The sequence below is a fragment of the Papio anubis genome, chromosome 7 (genome assembly GCF_008728515.1).
Source record: "Papio anubis isolate 15944 chromosome 7, Panubis1.0, whole genome shotgun sequence".
Classification (NCBI taxonomy): domain Eukaryota; kingdom Metazoa; phylum Chordata; class Mammalia; order Primates; family Cercopithecidae; genus Papio; species Papio anubis.
In genome coordinates, this window is record NC_044982.1 from 118,059,347 (window position 1) to 118,074,064 (window position 14,718).

The 14,718-nt window shown below is 36.8% G+C and overlaps 1 protein-coding gene across 6 annotated transcripts in view; it reads right to left on the reverse strand.

The window, feature by feature from the left end:
- Positions 1-10,167: 10,167 nt before the first annotated feature.
- The window catches only part of LRRC49 (leucine rich repeat containing 49), a 161,362-nt gene continuing 156,811 nt past the window's right edge, over positions 10,168-14,718 (reverse strand). For 3 of the 6 annotated variants that reach the window (XM_021940673.2, XM_031668522.1, XM_031668521.1), the window contains one exon: positions 10,174-10,843. In XM_021940673.2, coding sequence (XP_021796365.1) covers positions 10,640-10,843 — 204 coding nt within the window. In that variant the 3' untranslated portion in view covers positions 10,174-10,639. Of the gene's footprint in view, positions 10,844-14,718 lie in introns of all 6 variants that reach the window. The other 3 variants (XM_009210523.3, XM_031668523.1, XM_021940672.2) reach the window with 2 other exon arrangements.

A 14,718-nucleotide genomic window follows, 5' to 3' on the forward strand; every position in this document is an offset into this window, starting at 1 on the left:
CACATTATATACATGCATAGAAATTCACTCAATATCCCATAAATATATATGATTATTATGTATCAACTGAAAATAAAAAAAAAATGCCGTATTAAAAAAAGAGAGGGGAAGTAGTTTGAGTTAAAGTGTTCCAAGGTCCTTGTATTTTCCAGAAGGATGATAAAGATATTGATTAACATTAGAAACCAATGTTAATCAATGAGAAGGTAAAGATCTGTGATATAAGTTCTAGGGAAATCATTTATAAAATAAGAAACTGAGTGTATAACTTCTAAATTCATAGAGGGGAAACATGGTTAAAAAATACCCAGTAATTTTAAAAAAGTAATTGAAGGGAAAAAAGAAGTAAAACAAAACATGGAATAGGTGGCACAAGTAAAAATACATATCAAAATGTTTAATTTAAAATCAGTTGATTTTGTTCTTAAAAACTAATTTCAACTTTTAAAAGGCAAGATTGTTGAATTGGATACAAATATAAATTTAAATTATATATTATTTAAAAGAAACATATCTACAACATAAGAATATAGAAAGGTGGAAATTAAATCATGCAAAAAGATCTCATTCAAATATTAACTTTAAAAAGTTGGTATACCTATGTTAATATTGAACAAATTAGAATTTAAGGCAAAAAGAATTTTTAGAGATAGAAGACTCATTTCATGTCAAAAACATCAATTCAACAGGAAGATATGTCAGTTTTCAATTTGTATATACCTAATAACATGCCCTTAATAAATGCATAAAGCAAAAAATAATAGAGTACTAGCAGAAACAGACAAATCCACAGTCTTAGTGGAGATTTGAGTCTTTCAATAATTGATAAGAACAGCCAGAAAAGAAGACAGATGATTTGAACACTATAGTTAAGAATTTTCACCTAATTAATATACACAAATGTTATGGTCACCTTTTGGGAATGAGACAGACCCCTCAGTCAAACTTTGGTTCAGATGTTAATACTGATGACACCACACAAACACATACACCAAATAAGCCATGAAATGGTTTATTACTCACATAATGGGGCCAAATACTTGGAAACGGAACAATATACCTATAAGTAACCTCTGAGTTAGGGAAGAAATCACAAGAAAATTTAGGATATATTTCAAAGAATATGGCTTTTCCACTTTTCTTTTAGAAAACAGAGTAGGAGAGAACACAAAGCACAACAGAAAATTTTTACAGACCAATATCACTAATAAACACAGACACAAACACTTTTAAACAAATATTAGCAAATAATACTCAGAAATATGTTAAAGGTTAATATATAATTACATTATCCTAGTAATGCAAGGTTGGTTTAACATTTGAAAATCAATCAATGTAATCAATAACATAAGAATAAGGGAGAAGGACTATATGATTATTTCAATAGACGTAGAAAAATATCTGATAAAAGCCAATATTCTTTCATTCATGATAAAAAATTATCAGCGAAGGCCGAGATGGGTGGATCATGAGGTCAGGAGATCAAGACCATCCTGACTAACACGGTGAAACCCCCTCTCTACTAAAAATACAAAAATTAGCCGGGCGTGGTGGCGGGCGCCTGTAGTCCCAGCCACATGGGAGGCTGAGGCAGGAGAATGGCGTGAACCCGGGAGGCAGAGCTTGCAGTGAGTGGAGATTGTGCCACTGTACTCCAGCCTGGGAGACACAGCGAGATTCCGTCTCAAAAAAAAAAAAAAAAAAAATTATCAGCGAAGTAGGAATAATAGGAAACTTTCTCAGCCTGATAAAGGCTATCTGTGAAAACCCTACAGCTGGCTGAGTATGGTGGCTCATGCCTGTAATCCCAGCACTTTCAAAGGCTGAGGTGAGTGGACTGCTTGAGCCCAGGAGTTCAAGACCAGCCTGGGAAACATGGTGAAACCCCATCTCTATTAAAAATACAAAAATTAGCTGGGCATGGTGGTGTGTGCCTGTTGTCCCAACTACTTGGGAGGCTGAGGTGGGAGGATCCCTTGATCCCAGTAGACAGAGGCTAGAGTGAGCCATGATTGCACTACTGTACTCCAGCCAGAGCAACAGAGTGAGACCCTGTCAAAAGAAAAAAAAAAAAAAAAAAAGAAAAAGAAAAAAGAAAAAGAAATAAAGAGAGAAAGAAAAGAAAAATTAAAACCTACAGGTAAACTTATAATTGAACATTTTCACTCTAAAATTAGGGAAAGAGACAAAGGACAATAATGACCACTCCTACCACTTTTTAAAAAGACATCAAACTGGCAGTCCTAGCCTGTGCAATGAGGCGAGAAAAAGAAACAAAATGTATACAGACTGGAAAGGAAGATGTAACACCATCTTTATTTGTAGAAAAAATGATTTTATCTGTGTGGAAAATCCTAAGCAATTAATATTGCATGTTTACAGAATACAATGCATAAAGTCATTATGGTAAATTCTCATTATTTATGGTGAATATGGTCTCTAAAGTTGTCCTGAACATAAAATTAGTGAATACTACTGAACATTTGCTCTGATGGGAAATATAGGTTTAAGTTCCTGTGAGACTCTGGAACAATATTTTTAGTCAACTAATACTTAACCTTGTTATATGTGTGTTTCTGTTTAACGGCATCATGAAAAAAAAATATATATATATAATTGATTTATCAACATCAAACTCATGGCCAACAGCACTGTAACTCATGCCTCAACAAAGCTTATCTAACACATCCTCTGTGATGTCAGGCACATCTTCTTATGCTTGGGAGCATTAGAGAGCACTTCAGGCCTACCCCTGGGGGGCACTGTAAAGAGCAAAGTCAAAAAGCACAAAATGCACAAAAAGCACAAAAAGCAACAAAAAGCACAAAATGCAATAAACATGGCATTAAATATACTGTGAAAAGGATACTTGTTTACTTTCTGATAACTGAAACAAGAAGGGAGAGTATTGCCTTGATTAACCTCAGCTGGGAACATGTGCACTGGGGGCTCAAATTTGTCATCACTTTGTATATATCCACAAATGAATGTGGGGACTACAAATGAATTTTAGTGAGTAGGCAAATTATACAAAATCTGCAAATAATGAGGATCAACTATATATAAAAGTCAACTGTATTACTATGTATTTGCAAAAAAAAACTTGGGAATGAAAATTTAAAATAACTTTAAAATAGCAAAAAATATAAAATGCTTAGGAATAAATCTGCTTCAGAATAAAATTTAAACTGAAACCTACTAAATTTTGCTTTTAAAATGATCTAAATTAATGAAGAGCTATCCCATGTTCATGGATTGGAAGATCTTCTCCAATTCATCTATAAATTTAATATAATCCCACTAAAAATCCTAAAAGTCATTTTAAAAATAAATTGCCAAGCTGATTCTAAAATGCATATGGAAATGCAAAGACCTAGACTCACTAAAACAATGAAAACAATTTTGTAAAACAACAAAATTTGAGGGGTTATATTACCTGTCTCCAAGGCTTACATAGAGCTACAGCAATCAAAACTGTGCAGTAAAATTTGTGTAAAAATAGAAAAACTAAATAAATGAAATAGAACAGTAAGTCTAGAAAGAGACCTGCACATATATTGGTCAATTAATTTTCCAAAAATAAAATTGCCAAAGCAATTCAATGGGGAAAAAAGCCACTTTTTGCACCAAATTTTGCTGGAATGCTGGGTTTCTATAGAGAAAAGAAAATGAAGTTGTATCTCTACCTCAAACCATTCACAAAAATTAATTCAAGAAGAATTATGGTCGTGAATGTAATAACTATAAAGCTTCTAGAAGAAAGTAGAGGAGAATATCTTTGCAAACTTGGGGCAGGAAAACTGTTTTAGAGAGATTATAAAAGGCACTTGACATAGAAAATTGATGAATTGGACTTTCTCATAATTCAAAACAAAAGCATTGTATCTAGTATGTATAAAGAACTTACATGTATCAATAATAAAAAGACAATTCAAGTTAGAAAAGTGGGCAACAGATCTGAACATTTACTTCATAAAAGAAGATATAAAAATGACCAAAAGACACATAAAAATGTGATTAATATCATTACACATCAAGGAAAATAAAATTAAAGCAACAACCTGAAGAGGCCACACTAGAATAGCTGAAAATTAAAAAGTTCAAAACAACAGATGTTGGCACATATGTGGAGCTACCAGAACTCTCTATACATTGACGGAAGGAGTGTAAAATTGTACAATCACTATTATAAAAATTTAATGGCAGTTTCTTATGAAGTTAAACTTCAACTATTCTGACTCAGCAGCTCCACTGCACAAAAGGATTTGTACAAACATGTCTTCAATCACAAGAGCCCCAAATTGGAAACAACTCAATAGAATGGATAAGAAAACCATGATACATTTATACTAAGAAATAAAAAATTATTGGTACATGAAAATATGAATGATTCTCAAAAACATTATGTTGAGTAAAACAAGTCAGACACAAAAGAGTACCTATTATATGCTCCCATTTACAGAAAGTTCCAGAACAGACAAAACTAATCAATGGTGAAAGAAATTAGAATAATACTTGCTTATAGGGGATGGCCAAGGATTGACTAAGAAAACTTTTCTGAAGTGATTAAAATGTTGGAATTCTTAATTGGGATGTTGATATTTTCAAAATTCATCAAATTATACACTTATGTGCATTTCTCCATATGTAAACTTTATCTTTTAAAAAAAATCCTTGAAAGATCTCTTCTGTACACAAAAAGCCACTTTCAAGTACACACACATACACATACACACACACAGAGGCTCACTAACACATTAGATTGTAAAAAACGAAAGTCCTAATTGTTAGTGAATATATGGAACAACTGGAAGTTGTATTCTCTACTTGTGGGAGTGTAAACTGATACGAATCACTTTAGAAAGCAATTTGACAATATTTAATGCAGTTGAATGTGTCCATATGGCTCAGCAATTCCACAGTTAATTGCGTACTCCTAAAGCACGCATGTGAACAGGCATATTCAATGCAGCATTGTCTGTACTAGTTTTAAACTAGAAATCTCCTGATGCCCACCAACAGGAAAACAGATACATAAATCACTCATGAGCTGTACAACCCAATATCAAATAGCAGCAAAAATGAAAGAAGTGGAACTACTCCCATCAATGAGTATAATCCTCAGGAACATAATATTGAGTGAAAAAATGCAGAAGAATACATATTGCATGGCCCCATTTATATAAAATTAGAAAATATAAAAACTTAATTCAATAAGCTCCCTATGCATTTATGCATACATAGGAACAGCCAGAAAATATGAATGAGGCCAGGTGTGGTGGCTCATGCCTGTAATCCCGGCACTTTAGGAGGCAGAGGCGGGCGGATCACAAGGTTAGGAGATTGAGACCATCCTGGATAACATGGTGAAACCCCGTCTCTACTAAAAATACAAAACTTAGCTGGGCATGGTTGTGTGCTCCTGTAATCCCAGCTACTTAGGAGGCTGAGGCAGGAGAATCGCTTGAACCTGAGAGGCAGAGGTTTCAGTGAGCCAAGATCATGCCACTGTACTCCAGCCTGGCAATAGAGCAAGACTTCGTAAAAAAAAAAAAAAAAAAAAAAAGAAGAAGAAGAAGAATATGCATGAATAAGCACAAAATTCAGAATAGTGGTTACCTGGAGGGAGGGAAAGAAGGTGCACAGGGGCTCCACGTCTACTTGTAATGTTTGATTTTTAAAATCTGAAGCAAATGTGGAAAAATATTAAGATGTTATGCTTGGTGGTAGATACAGGGCATTTATTTGAGACACGATTCTTCAGGCATTTCTGCACACTGAAATATTTCAAGATAAACAAAGAGAAGAAGTCGACTCTCTAAGGGCTCAGGCTTAGAGGCACTTGTATATGGGATTAATAAATAGTTTCATTGTCTCCTGAAGAGAAATGGCAAACTATTCCACTCCCCAAGGAGTATATTTATTCTTTAGGAGTAATTTATTCTTTGGAGCTTTGAATATACCTTAACTCTTTCCATAAAGGATTTGAGGTATTTTGCAACAAACGACACGTACAATGAATCATGAAAACATAAACATAAGTAGAAAATCAGGATCAAATATACTAAACATTCCATCAATACTGGTTAACACAGTTGCTGTGATTAAATTTCAAACTTGGCTCTGAAGTTCTTGGCAACAGTAACCACTCCATCTCCATCTGACCCATAAAAGCAGATTATAAAAACTAACCTTTGTTCTTCAAGATTTAAATAAAATATTTTCCTGAGTAGTCTGTCTTTATTCTATTTTGCATTTTGCCTGCAGCTAACTAGCCAGATTCTCTGTCCCCCTTCTTTCTCTTTTCTTTCCTTTTTAAATTTATTAAATAAACTGTGAGATGGGAGAATAAAGCCCAGGTTTGCCCAAAGAGATGAATAGGATGTTTTTTGGTCTGTCAACAAACTGTTAATGATAGAAAATCATGGAATCAAACCAAGAGAAAATATAGGTGAATCATTAGCTGCTTTCTGAATAAGCAGTAAATTCTGAATTATGATGAATGAAATCACAAAGAAAAACAATAGGAGAAAAACAGAAGGAAAATCACAAAGAAAAACAGAAGGAAAAACTCAGATAAAAATGAAAATAAAAAGGCAAGTACAGATTGGGTGCGGTGGCTCATGCCTGTAACACCAGCACTTTGGGAGGCCGAGACAGGTGGATCACAAGGTCAGGAAATCGAGACAATCCTGGCTAACACGGTGAAACTCCGTCTCTACTAAAAATACAAAATAATTAGCGGGGCATGGTGGCAGGCGCCTGTAGCCCCAGCTACTCAGGAGGCTGAGGCAGGAGAATTGCTTGAACCCGGGAAGCAGAGGTTGCAGTAAGCCAAGATTGTGCCACTGCACTCTAGCCTGGGCGACAGAGTTAGACTCTGTCTCAAAAAAAAAAAAAAAAAAAAAGAAGGAAAAGAAAAGGCAAGTACACTATGATAATCTTATTTAGCAAGTGAAAGGTTTATTCTCTTAAATATAAAGATAGCATAAACAAGTACTGCTATATGCCAATGACTCCAAATTCTACAATTCTAGCCCATCTACACTTCTCAACTCCCAACTCATATTCACACCTACTTAACACCTGCACTTGGATATTTAACAACCATCTCAACATATGCTGAGATGTGTGGTATATCTTCTATATATTGTACATGTTGAGATACATTGTGTATTCCATAAGATGGAATTCCTGATTCTTCCTCCCAACAGATGTTCCATTCACAGATTGCTCTCATCTCAGTTGATGGCAACTCAATCTTTTCGGTAGTCCGAGCCAAAAACCTTGGGGCCATCACTGACTAATGTTTCTCATACTCCATATGCAATTCTGTCAGTAAAGCTTGTTGGCTTTATCTTTAAAATACACCCATGATCCAACTACTTTTTGACACCTCTGCCGCTACCACCTTGATCCAAGTCACAATTATCTCTTGCCTAGAACAGGGCAGCACCTTCCCAACTGGTCCCCCTAATTTATTTATTGTCCCCTCCTGAAGTTGATTCTCTACACATTATTGCAATGAATCCAGCTGCCAATATTTTATACTTTAATATGTATATCCTTAAATAATACACAGTATTGTACATGTGTACTTATACATTTATGCTAGTATTTATACTGCACACAATGTCTACAACATGCTTCACATGTAGACACAGTTGAGAAATTCTCATCTTTTATTTCCTATTCCTCAGCACAATGACAAAACATGAAAGTAGATCAGGAACGACCATGGGCATCAAAATTCTTCCCAGATGCCAGATCCTTAAGACTAACAGTGAATGTGGGTGCTGTTTACTATTTATTGGCTGAAATACCCTTAGGTGTGTTTTTTTTTATCCTCTCTATGCCTCAGTTTTCTAGTGTTCAAATGGGATTGCTATCATATATATATCGCAGCGTTAGGAAATTAAATGAGAATGTATATAAAGAGCTGATAATAGTGCAAGACATTGCTCAACGAATCTTTGTTGTTAAGATGGTTACTCACTGAAGAGAATATGAATCCCAGTGCATTTCCTGCCCGATCAGGAATAGATCAGGAGCATGGTAGGGCTGCACTGTCTTATGTGCCAGGCCTTCAGTGGAATGATGCTCAGGAAGTGAGGAGCTGATACCAGCACCATCCTCCGACTCAGCAGCACAGTTAACCAGCCTCAGGTCCACCTGCACACGTGGTAACCATCCCCAGGTCTAGCAGCACACTTCACCATCCAGCCACTGTACCAGAACATGGGGTAGAGTATCTCCCTAAATGGGAGTACTGAATGCTTCTGCTTTTGAGGCAAATGCAATTTTGTTTCTGCATAAGATCCCTTTTGGAAAAAAGCAATTCTTCAGCACACATTAGCCTAGAGAGTCTCAGACTGTGGATTTGCATCTCTTCCCCTTCCCTGAAAACCCTGGAAAATTCCAAGTAGAAATGGCAATTTGTTCCCTAGATCACCACTCACTCACAACATAGGACCCTCACTTGATCCCTAACCCAGCAGACCCAGGTCTCCTTGTCTTTTTATCTGGGGATTATCGTCACCCAGGAACTTCAGAAAGCAAAATGAGCTTGGAGGGTAAAACTAGATGGGAGGACCGCCATTGGAAGTTTGAGACCAGACAAAATAAGGATTCAAGAAGTAGAAATCAGTATGGGATGGTGGGAGCAGGTAGGAGCGAAAGGGAACTCAGGTAGGAAGGAAGGAGAGACGAAAGCTGAGGAATAAAGAGGCTTGGTTTCAGGGACAAGAGAAAGACCCTATTACCAGGCCTGAAGCAGGTCTGGGTAGAGCCAGCAGTGGCTGGGACTGCTTGCTGCCATTTCATTGAATGCTGACTTAGTGTTCCTAAAATTCCCAGGATGGCTGGGCCAAGAAAGCATGTGAGTGTCAAGTCTCTTTAGCATCAGGGATGGGAGGGTTAGGGGAGGAGAGACATGCAGGAAGCTGGACAGAGTATTAAACAGCCAGACCATTCACCTGCAAAGCCTAGAGTGGGAAGACTCCCGAAGAGTCACAAGTTCTTACGTCTTTCCAATCTGGCAGAAGTCCACAGACAATACACTTTTGGTTCTCCTCTCAATATCACTTTCAAGCTGGGATCTCATTTCTATACCAAACAAGACATAAGCCCCAGGAGAGATAACTGTTTACTAGCCAGATGAGAAATGGTCCATATGTTTCAGTTTGGAGAGGCTAAAGGATCAGAAAGCAAGGCTAATAGCTCCTCTGTCCTAGGGCACCAACCCTTTCAACCTACATCCGAAAGAGTAATAATTAAAGCTCAATGTATTGGGTGTTTGCTGTGTGCCAGGCATGACGAAAAATGCTTTACATGTATTGTTTCTTTTGATCCTCATGACTATCTTATGAAGTGTGTGCTATTAGGAGGAAACTGAGGTTACACACTAGTAAGCTGATGGCCTAAGTGCCAAGATGAAAAAACCAGGACAGCCTTTTAAGGCTATGATCAGAAAAATGGTAACCTGTTAAAGTTAAGCATTCCTTCTGGGAGAAGAGTAATTAAGAGATCTTAAGGATGTGGGTCTTTCTCAGAACCGCAATAGCAGCTTACCTAGCTTCCTTTCAGGTGTCTCTGCAAGTCTCTGCACGTCTTTGCTGTCGTACATCTTCTAGTCCTGTTTTCCCATATCCTGGTGGTCCTGCTGACATAATAGCTGCTAGGTAAAATCTAAGCAAACTGAAGAATTCAGTTTATTTATTAAGATTGTTTTTCTGAAGTGGCATAATCTCTAGCTATGGTAATAGGCTCCTACTACCCTTCTCACCAGCATGAATTTGATCTTCAAATGAAATTTTAAAAATTAGAACCCTTCACTCATGCATCCCTAATACTTCTGAGGCACAGGTACACATGCATGTCTATTAAGAGCCCCTGAGAGCTAATAATGGAAGGAAACACCTTGCAGAGAAGCAGACTTACTGATTTGTAACAGCATTTTACAATCACTCAGGATCTCCTAAGACAAAACATTTTCTTCCTATCCCAGTTTTGACTCATTTTCATATTTTCTGTCCATAGTGATTCCCAGGACCTCCTGTGGTTCCCTGAGAATGCATCCCTAGAAGAATGGGGCATCCTCCATATAGGTGAACAGCAGGAACCGTACCTAACTAAAGAGGAACATACAATAAATATGACAATTCTGACTGAATTGAGGCAAACATACTTTATTTTTACTAATTTATTAGTAAGTTTATTCTTCACTCATAAAAAGAACATATTTTTGGTTTTGAAATCATGACATAAAATAAAAAGGGAAATAACTGAAAATTATCAGCTAAAAGTAGGTAGATGCAGCTCATGCTGAATCATCAGCAAATACTACGTGCTTTGGGCTGTAGCAGGGCACCAATCAAAGCAAGAACCAAGGATGCAGTGCCACGCCAGCTCTGAAAACTGCTTAGCTCCCAGAGGTTGTTTGGTCATCACATACAGGAAATTAATCCTTCCTTTCTCCTTTCCTTCTTAACTTTTAGCTATGAGAACAGTGGGCAATAATGCTTTAATACTAGTCTTTCTAGTTTATAGGATAGTGTTGTTGTTTTAACATGTATAACCTGCATATTTTCAACCTTCAAAAAATAAAACTGCCAAAATCAACTGTAACTAAAGGCCATCTTTATTTTTGGTCTGTTATCTGCTGTAGGCAGAGCTTCATATAGGAATTTTTATTGCGAATTTCTATAACTGCATCCCTAACAAGCTCAATGAACATCTGTGGCCAAAGCTTCTGCAAAGCCTCATTTTTCATGTTGATTTCTGTGGCTTCCTTCACAAGGTCTTCTATATATGTTTTACAGAATTTCTTCTTTTCCTTTATTTCCTGTTTAAAAAAAAGAAAGTTTTGCATTAAATCATAACTAATCCAAAAGTCAAAGCAACAATTAGCGGAACCACAAAAAATGGAAATAATTTATTCTGACCCCCATCCCTCCCCCACCTACTCCTCAGAGCAGGAATTCTTTCCTAGTCACTGCTGACAGAGAGTTCTGCTTCAGTAAAGATAACAACAAGGGCCTCAGTCCTTCTCAGTCTACTCCTACCTCTGTTGGACAGCTCTGCTAGAAAATGTGTTTCTTTACTGGAATTGTTGAATCATAAGTACTCTTTCTCCTATCTCAGTTCAGGTCATTTAGCTCATACAAGTCAGCTGAATGCAGACTCACAGATTCCTGTGGTAAATGTATCAGGATACAGATAGTGATAATTTCAATTGGTATGATATTAGTTAATATCTATGTAACACTTTAAGTACCTATACTCTGAATTTACCCTCTATTACGGAAAAGCATAAAATGGTACACTACACTGACTTATGCAGCCTTGACCATTTGGAGAAAGTTGGGGGAAAGTGTACAAGGAGGAAGAGTAAACATATATAAACCTGGGATCCAGTACATTGCCTTCTAAAGAAACAGGTCTCCCACTCAACTTCTGGGTCTGGCAGTGTGCAAATGAAAAACCTGGTTCTAAACACAACAGAGGAATTTTGGGGCCAGAGGATATTTGAGCATTGTGCCCCAATTTCATCACAGAGGCTAAAACAAAGTGATTTTGTTTAATGCAAGAGTTTAACATTTATTTTGGCTATTGATACTTCTGGAGAGCATCAAGGCATGATCATGGAAAGTATAATATATATGGAAGAATCAGTGTAACACATCAGATAATCAGAATTATAAGGGAAGTAATGCACATCAATGAAGAAGGAAAGTAATAAATATCAACGAGACAATAGATTTAACTACTTGGAAAAGGATCCATTTAAATCTCCAAGTCAAATCAAAACACCAAAATAATTTCAAGATAAATTAAATGAGTTAAATTTAAAATATCATAGGCCAGGCATAGTAGCTCACATCTGTAATCCCAGCACTTTGGGAGGCCAAGGCAGGAGGATCGCTTAAGGCCAAGAACTCAAGACCAGCCTGGGCAACATAGTGAGACTCCATCTCTACAGAAAAACAAGAATAAAAAATTTAGCCAGGTGTAATAGCACATGCCTACAGTTCCAGGTACTTGGGAGGCTGAGGTGGGAGAATCGTTTGAGCCCAGGAGTTCAAGGCTATAGTTTCAGCTATGATCATGCCATTGCACTCCAGCTTGAGTAACAGAGTGAGACCCTGTTTCTAAAAAAAAAAGAAAAAAAATTTGGCCCGGGGCAGTGGCTCACATCTGTAATCCCAGCACTTTGGGAGGCCAAGGCGGGTGGATCACTTGAGGTCAGGAGTTCGAGACTAGCCTGGCCAGCATGGTGAAACCCCATCTCTACTAAAAACATAAAAATTAGCTAGGGTTGCGGCACACGCCTGTAGTCCCAGCTACACGGGAGGCTGAGGCAGGAGAACTGCTTGAACCTAGGAGACGGAGGTTGCAGTGAGCTGAGGTCATGCCACTGCACTCCACCTGGGTGACAGAGCAAGACTCTGTCAAAAAACAAAACAAACCAAACCAACAAAATTCTAAAAATTGCAGATATTGTCATTAAAATTATACCTACGAAGATTTCTAGGAAGTCCTAGCCAGAACGGTCAGGCAAGAGAAAGAAATTAAAAAGCATCTAAATAGGAAAAGAAGTCAAACTATCTCTCTTTGCTGACAATATAATTTCTATGCCTAGAAAATCCTAAAGACTCTGCCAAAAGGCTCTGGAACTGAAACAATTTTAGTAAAGCTTCAGGATATAAAATCAATGTACAAAATTTAGTAGCGTTTCTATACACCAACAACATCCAGGCTGAGAGTGAAATCAAGAACACAATCCCACTTACAATAGCCACAAAGACAATGAAATACCTAGGAATACAGCTAACTAAGAAGGTGAAAGATCTCTACAAGGAGAACTACAAAACACTGCTGAAAGAAATCAGAGATGATACAAATAAATGGAAAAACATTCCCTGCTGATGGATTAGAAGAATCAATATCATAAAAATGGCCATATTGCCCAAAGCAATTTACAGTTCAATGCTATTCATATCAAATTCCCAATGTCATTCTTCACAGAATTAGAAAAAAATTCTAAAATTCATATGGAACCAAAAAAGAGCCCAAATAGCCAAAGCAATCCTAAGCAAAAAAAAAAACAAAAAAAACAAAAAAACACAAAGCCAGAGGCATTATGCTACCTGACTTCAAACTATACTATTAAGCCACAGTAACCAAAATAGCTTGGTACTGGTAAAAAACAGACACATAGACCAATGGAACAGAATGGAAAACTCAGAAATAAAGCTGCACACCAAAAACCATCCGATCTTCAACAAGGGTGACAAAAACAAGCAATGGGAAAAGGACTCCCTATTCCATAAATGGTGCTGAGATAACTGGCTAGCTATATGCAGAAGACTGAAGCTGGACCTTTCCTATCTTTCACCATATACAAAAATTAAAAGGGATTAAAAATTTAAATGTAAGACCTCAAACTATAAAAATTCTGGAAAACTCTTCTCGATATTGGCCTTGGCAAAGAATTTTTGGCTAAGTCCCCAAAAGTAATTGCAACAAAAACAAAAATGGACAAATGGGACTTAATTAAACTAAAGAGCTTTTGCACAGCAAAAGAAACTATCAAGAGAGCAAACGGACAACCTACAGAATGGGAGAAGATATTTGCAAACTATGTATCTGACAAAGGCTTAATATCCAGAATCTATAGGGAATTTAAATCACCAAGCAAAAACCAAATAACTCCATTTAAAAAATGGGCAAAGGACATGAACAGGTACTTCTCAAAGGAAGACATACAAGTGGCCAACAAGGATACGAAAAAGTGCTCAGCATCACTAATCATCAGAGAAATGCAAATCAAAACCACAGTGAGATACCACCTCACACCAGTCAGAATGGCTATTACTAAAAAGTGAAAAGACAACAGATGCTAGCAAGGCTGTGGAGAAAAAGGAACTCTCATACACTGCTGGTGGGAATATAATTAAATTAGTCTAGCCACTGTGGAAAGCAGTCTGGCGATTCTTAAATAACTTAAAACAGAGCTACCATTTGGCCCAACAATCCCATTACTGGGTATATACTACAAAGAAAATAAATCATTCTACCAAAAAGACACATGCACTCGTATGTTCTCTGCTGCACTATTCACAATAGCAAAGACATGGAATCAACCCAGGTGCCCATCAATGGTAGACTGGATAAACAGAATATAGTATATATACACCATGGAATACTAACTACATAGCCATAACAAAGAGTGAAATCCTGTCCTTTGCAGCAATATAGATGGAACTGGAGGCCATAACCTTAAGCAAATTAATGCAGAAACAGAAAACTAAGTTGCATGTTCTCACTTATAAGTGGGAGCTAAGCACTGAGCACACATGGAAGACAGGAACAACATAAATATGGGAACAATATAGACGCTAGTAGGGGTGTGGGTTAAATAACTACCTATCTGGTACTCTGCTCATTACTAGGGTGACAGGATTCATACTCCAAAACCCAGTGTCACACAATACTCTCATGTAACAAATCTGCACTGTACCCCATATCTAAAAGATAAAATATTTAAAAGTAAAATAAAATAAAAATAAGAAAGATTCGTAATAAGAAAAAATGCTTACATCATAATGTTATGTGAAAAAAATAAAAATGTTCTGATAGGGTTTGGGTTATAGGAATGTATGATTTGTCAAAACTCAGCAATTGTACACCTAAGATGTACATTTCACTATGTAAGTT